The following is a 6,429-nucleotide window of genomic DNA, read 5'->3' on the forward strand; positions in this document are numbered from 1 at the left end:
GAAAGGCAATTCCTTTTACCTCCACCTTGGGAGTCGGCTGAGGGAGGGCAGCAAACTGCACCCTCCCCGGAGGATTGTCCTAACTCTTAACTCTAGAGAAAACTGGGTAAGGACCTGCACATATAGATTCATTTATTTGTCCAAAATAGCAAAAATAGGTCTATTTCACCCTTAAGAAAGTATTTGCAAACCTGAACAGTCAGGATCCTAAAAACGTGAGTGGATTCCAGATGCAATCCATGTGGGCGTGCTCTGTGGTGCTAGCTCCGTATCTTCAGGTTGACTGAACATGCGGCCGTTCATTTTCACCAAAACATGACTTCTAAGCTACCATAAATAAAATACACATGAAACAATTAAATCTTTTTCTTACAATAATTACTTTTACATTAAAAAGTCACCATCATCTTCAGATATATTGAAAATTAGGACTCTAAATCTTATTATTTTGCAGTCTTAGTTAACAATCTTGCACAGGCCCGATAATCCAAACCTTGGAGCTCTGATCTGCACAGCTTGGCAGGTTTCACACAGTTTGACAGGTAGGCAACTGTGAGAGACACATGTTTAAAATTTAGCATTTTCTATCAAAACAGTCTAAAATCTTTTAAAATCCCCACCGTGACTGTATTTGTGTAATGCCACATCAGGTAGCGAAAAAGGAGGAAACAAAATACAGTCTGGAAGATTGATCACAGTCCAAATCTTTTCGGTCTTCAGTTTGAGCAACGAGGAGCCCCAGAAATCCAGCTGAACGCAGTGCCTCGAATAGAAGAGTCGGTGGTCCTGTGACAGAGGAGCTTGCGCTGCTCCTTCTACACGGGAACAGTCTCCACCACAGGCGACTTGATGCACTCTTCGTGCAGTCTGCTCTTTTCTGCAAGGCTCAAAGAATTTTCAGCAGGATGCTCCGAAATGTGACTGTCACCATTCAGTGTGGACACAAACCCTTCCTGGGAAGGGCCTTTCAAGTATGAGTGGAATTCTACTTGAGGATGACTGGACCTGTGTTCAGGATATAAACTACTGCAGGGCACCCCACTATCGTTCTCGGACGAGGAGCAGCAAACGATCACAGAGGGGTTGGCAGCTGCATAATGCGAGGCACCGTAGGCCTCTTCTGCTTGTCGGGCATAGTCAACAAATTGCTCTGGGGTCATGGTGTAAGGCACCAACGAAAGGGTACCGCTCTTGACAGAATCTCTCTCAGAGTAGTTCTCAGAGATCTGGCTAGGTGTTCCTGGAATGTGGCTATCTATTTGGTAGTAGAGAGTTGAAGAGTTGGCATAAAAAGAAGCATTTTTTGTGTGACTTTCATGAACAGCCGTGCCATCTGAATAGCAAAGGACCGAAGGGAGAGGCACAACATCAGCATGGGTGCCCAGACCTTCCACAAAGCCATCTCTTTTATCCTCCTCCTCCTCCTCCTCCTCCTCTTCTTCCTCCTCCTCTTCCTCCTCCTCCTCATCCGACTCACTAGGAGCCAAGCTTTGTGTGCTGGAGTCAGTGACGCCGCTGCAAAAGCTGCTCCCGTCTTCCTCCTCTTCGTCCTCTTCTCCTTGGCAATCTAATTCTTCGGCAGACTGCAAGTGCAGCACCGCGGCTTGGGGTTCAGTTTCAATCTCAAAATTGTCTGCGATAGAATATTCTACGGAGTGAGCGACAGGGCCCATGGAACTACTGTGCGCGCTTATCTCCCCGTGGCAGCCGTTCAGTGTGGGGATTTGCTGCTCTCGGTTTTTCTCCAGTTCAAGTTTCATTATTGTGTGCAAAAAGTGAGTCCGGACACGGATAGGATTAAATTCAATTCTACCTGCTGTGTTACTACACCCTTCTTTAGTGCAGCCACAGGGGAAAGACATACGGTCCACCTGTGGAGGGAGAACACAGTTTAGTACCATGGAACCATTACAAACCGAATAAAATCCAGTACTTTTCAGCAATTCCTTTGAATTAAATAATCCACTTATTCCACTTATGTCAGAGTAAATGACAATCAAACTCAAATAGAAATAAAAAAGGGAAGTACAGCTTAAGTCATAAGAGTTAACTAGCTTTTAAAACCATCTTTAAAATAAAAATGGGTTTGGGGGATTAAGGGGGAACTTCACTTTTCCAACGCTTTCTTCACTTGTTTTCCATATCCTCCTTTCTCCTTCTCTTTGTGCCTTTGATCTTGTTCATGTTTTCAGTGCTCCTATCTTTTCCCCAAACTTTTATCCCTTCTGCTGCATTCCATCTTACTTGCCTGATTTTAAACAAACAACTTTCTGTACTCCTTCTTACCTGAACTTTTAATGTAATTAATGTTTTTGATGTGAGTTATGCTTTTTCTTTTTGCTTATTAGAAAATGAACTTCACTTCCCAAGAAGCCCACGTTGAAAACCTTTGCTACCCTGCACCCTCACAATCCACTGTCACTGGTTCACCTTCACAATATCTGGCCCATGGTGTGTGAGTGCGTGTGTGTGTCCTACAAGGCTGAAGTAGATGTGTCCATTGATGACTATGACTCGTGGACTCACATGTTTAGGTCCTGGCTGTGTCCCTTTGCCACCTATTCCATTAGGCTACAAGCTTTTCAAAGGAAGAGAAGGTCCATCTCATTCATATCCCAGAACTATTTGAAGGGTAGGGCTCTGGAGATAGAGAAATTTTATTCAATAAGAGTTGTTGGATGGACCTCAGGTGATAAGTGGGATTCCAGGTATTCCATAGGAGCTCCTATTTGCTTATTGTCTCAGATTCCACAGATCAACCTGTACACAGATCAGAGGACAGGGGACACAAAACCTTGTCATGCTTCCTACCTTCTCCAACTTCAGAGAGATGGCTGTGCTGCCAAAGAGAAGGCCAAGCCTAAGTTGTCCTGGTCCTGATAAAATGTAGTAGCAGACTTCAGAGCTACCACGTGTGTGTGTATCCTCATGAGTGAATCTCTTTTCTGTGAATCTATCTTAAACAACTGCTTGGCTGATGGGAACTATACTTTTCTTTCACCTGCCCGAATGATTCTCTTTATTGGAAAAGCTATTTCTGCATAAAATAACAACACCTCACTATTCAGAAAACATCAATAACATATTATAGATGAAGAGAAAACAGAATCATCTAGTACAAGGGTTAGCACACATTTTTTTAAAATTTTCTTTTAATCAGTTTTAACCTTTAAGTTTTTAAACATATAATTAACCAAGTAAGAGTAGTAGGGCTATTTTCCAATAGTTCTCATATAAACTCAAGTATCAGATTTTTTTTTTGGAGAAAAATGGGCTTCTTATTGTTTACAAGACTGTTCCCAAGTTGCAAAAAAAAAAAAAAAAAAAAAAAAAAAATTCTGTTTCCCTCCCATATTCCTCTAATCAGTCATTATGGCCACAATCAGACAGATGGAAAGTCTGAGGACTCTTTTCCTTCTTAAAGAAACCTTCTAGCAGGGAGTGACTGCAATATAGATAGCACACACAGTTTTGTTTTGTTTTTTTTAAAGGCAAGCACAAATATTTAGGTTTTATGGGTTATACGAACTTTCTGTTACTACTCAGCTCTCCTGTAGAAATATAAAATCAGTCATAGATAATTGGTAAACAAAATGGAAGTGCTCCAATAAACTTTGCTTATACAAACACGTGATTGGTTGGGTTTTATCTGTTAGCTGATAGTTAGTCAATCGTGACCTGATTTAGTCTAGCCTGTACATTTTCAAGATGAAGAAACTGAGGCCCAGGGGATTTACCTAATTGGCCAAGTCCATATAGATTTGCAAATAGCAAAGATAGAAGTCAAATTTAGTTTTCTTGTACAGGGTTTCGCTATGCAGTGCAGGCTGGCCTCATGCTCACTTCTGTAGTCCCCAGGCTGGTCTCGAACTCAAAGCGATCCTTCTGTCTTAACTTCCCCAGTGCTGGGATTACAGCTGTGCACCACTATGCCCAGTTCTGGGGCCCGTGTCATGCACCCAGGGTTCCAGGGCCTGGCACATATGCAGTACTGGGATTGAACCCAGGTCCTTGTGCTTCCCAGGTAGGTACTTAACTCCTCTTCTTTTTCTTCTTCCTTTTTTTTTTTTTTAATGGTTCCCCTTTAGCAATTTTACTACTAGCCCACACAACTTTATACATCATGGAAGAATCAGAAAACACAATTCGAGCATTGGAGATGGAGATATCAAAGTCTTTCTGAATATTTGTAAAAAGTCCAAACAAGCTGGTATGACAAGGGAGTACAAGGTGAAACCCTTCTACTACCCCAGCTGCAGCTTGGGCTGCTTCTGTGAATGCTTGCCTTAGTAGTTTTCTCTCCCTGGCCTACCTTGCTGCAGTCTGCTTCTGCATGTGGAGGCCTCATTACTGTACACAGCTAACTTCAGGGCAGTGCTGTCTCTGGAGGGCCTGAAACCCAAACCCTTACCTGACACTTAATACCCGCCAGGCTGCAGGTACATGTTTCTGGATCGCAGAACACTCTGCAGTCACAGCCGCAGTCCTCCCGCGACAGGCGGATGGCACGCAGCTCGTGCTTCTCTTCCACGTCTATCTTTTTAACTCCAGAAGCTCGCAGCAGTGCTCTTCGCTTTTTTGTTGGCAGGGGTTGTAGGAAGAAGTACTCGTCTACTTCAGTGTTGTCTAAATCTATATCGTCATCAGAAATGTCATCCACCGTAAGCGTGCTGGCCTCTTCTGACTCCACGGTGCCATCCTTAGTCATCTGGAAGGAAGCACAATGAAGTAAGTAAGAGTTGGGGGACAGAAGCATGAGCTGTTACACCCCAAATGCTCCTTACAACCACTCAGTGTTTCTTTTCCTTTCTTTTTTTCTGTCTGTCTGTCTGTCTGTCTGTCTGTCTGTCTGTCTGTCTATCTGTCTGTCTTTCTTGTCTTTCTGTCTTTCTTTCTGTGTATTTAGTACAGGGTCTCACTACACAGCTCAGACTCGTAGCAATCCCCCTGTTTTCAGCCTCCCCAGTGCTGGGATTGCAGGCTTGCACGACCACGCCCAGACTCTAGTGTTGCTGAGCTCAGTCATTTTCCATTCAGGAGAAGTCTAAGGAAGAAAAAGCAAGGCATTCAGGTAATGATAGACTATATCAGGCTTCTGGTCACAGAAAACTATTCTACTGGGGCTCTCTGCCTCCTAATATGAGTAGCAACAACTCATGCTTGAGTCTGTGTGGTGAAAAAAGACCACGGGCTACAGAGGCCCAGGAAAGCAAGTTATCTTTAGACTGGGTTCTGAGGTTGGAGCACATGTGCCCTCTTTCAGAGGGGAGCACGTCTTGGCAGAAGGCATCATCACCTGGCTAAGGAAACACGAAGTCTTTGAAATAATGACCCTGGCTTTTGGAATCCAGTGAAACCAGGCATGCAGGCTGCAAGGCTGTGTTGCTCTGTGGTATTGGGATTCCAGATATGATTACCCTGCAAAGTGTTCCAGGAACAGGGCTTGATGTGGAGGAATCAGTCAGGGGAGTGTGCTCTTCGAAGGGCAAGGCAGGCAGACAGAGCCAGCAAGAGCTCGACAACCAGCAGGTGAAGGCATAAATGTGGTCCTCGGGGGAGCTTCGCCTAGAGCGCTACCTTCTGCAGAGTGAAGAGCTCATGTGGACAGCCATCCCTCCCATCCTCTTGCCTGTTCTGCTTCTATATATTTTCTTTCTAAAGTAACCTTGTCCATCCATAAGTCTTGAATCTATTTCTCAGTTCTTGCTAGTATACCATCATATATTTTTCTTTTATAATTTAAAAAAATCTTATTTATTTATTTATTTATTTAGTACAAGGTCTCACTACTCAGGTTGGACTTGTAGTGATCCTCCTGTCTCAGTCTCCCAGCGCTGTGATTACAGGGGTGTACCACCTTGTGCAGTTTCAGTGGCGAGCACAATGTACCCAGGGTTCTGGGGCTGGTGCAGCATGTGGTTCTAAGGATCAAACCTGGGTCCTTGCGCATGCCAGGCAGGCACTTAAACTGCCAAGCCACCTCCCCTGCCCCTAAAAAAATTTAGAAAGATTTATCTTGGAATACATCATGAAATCACTAATAGCAGGAGCTATTCTGTTTCTAAAAAAATGTAATTTACTACTTTGTGTACTATACTAATTGCAATTATGACCATGATCAGAGATCGTAACAATTTACCTTTAAACATGTGATACTCTGGTGACACCAGTTATTCATTTGTCTTCACAGGAAGAAGTTCAGCACTTACATAAAAATAATTACTATCAGACAAAACCCTCAACCTGGACAGCTCAGAATGTAATAAATGAACAATAGAAGCTGTGGCAAGAGGATCACTGTGAGTTTGAAGTCAGACTGGACTACATCATGAGTCTAAGGCCAACCTAAACTACATAGTGAGACCTCGTCTCAAAAACAAAATGGGGGGAGAGAGAGAGAGAGAGAGAGAGAGAGAGAGAGAGAGAGAG

The 6,429-nt window shown here is 43.5% G+C and overlaps 1 protein-coding gene across 1 annotated transcript in view; it reads right to left on the reverse strand.

The window, feature by feature from the left end:
* Positions 1–351: 351 nt before the first annotated feature.
* The window catches only part of Csrnp3 (cysteine and serine rich nuclear protein 3), a 103,006-nt gene continuing 96,928 nt past the window's right edge, over positions 352–6,429 (reverse strand). The window contains exons 4-5 of the mRNA XM_004646390.2: positions 4,412–4,708; positions 352–1,871 (exon numbers count right to left, since the gene is read on the reverse strand). Of these exons, the coding sequence (XP_004646447.1) occupies positions 816–1,871; positions 4,412–4,708 (1,353 nt within the window). The 3' untranslated portion in view covers positions 352–815. The remainder of the gene's footprint in view (positions 1,872–4,411; positions 4,709–6,429) is intronic.

The sequence above is a fragment of the Octodon degus genome, unplaced genomic scaffold (assembly GCF_000260255.1).
Source record: "Octodon degus isolate 3935 unplaced genomic scaffold, OctDeg1.0 scaffold00267, whole genome shotgun sequence".
In the NCBI taxonomy this organism is placed as follows: domain Eukaryota; kingdom Metazoa; phylum Chordata; class Mammalia; order Rodentia; family Octodontidae; genus Octodon; species Octodon degus.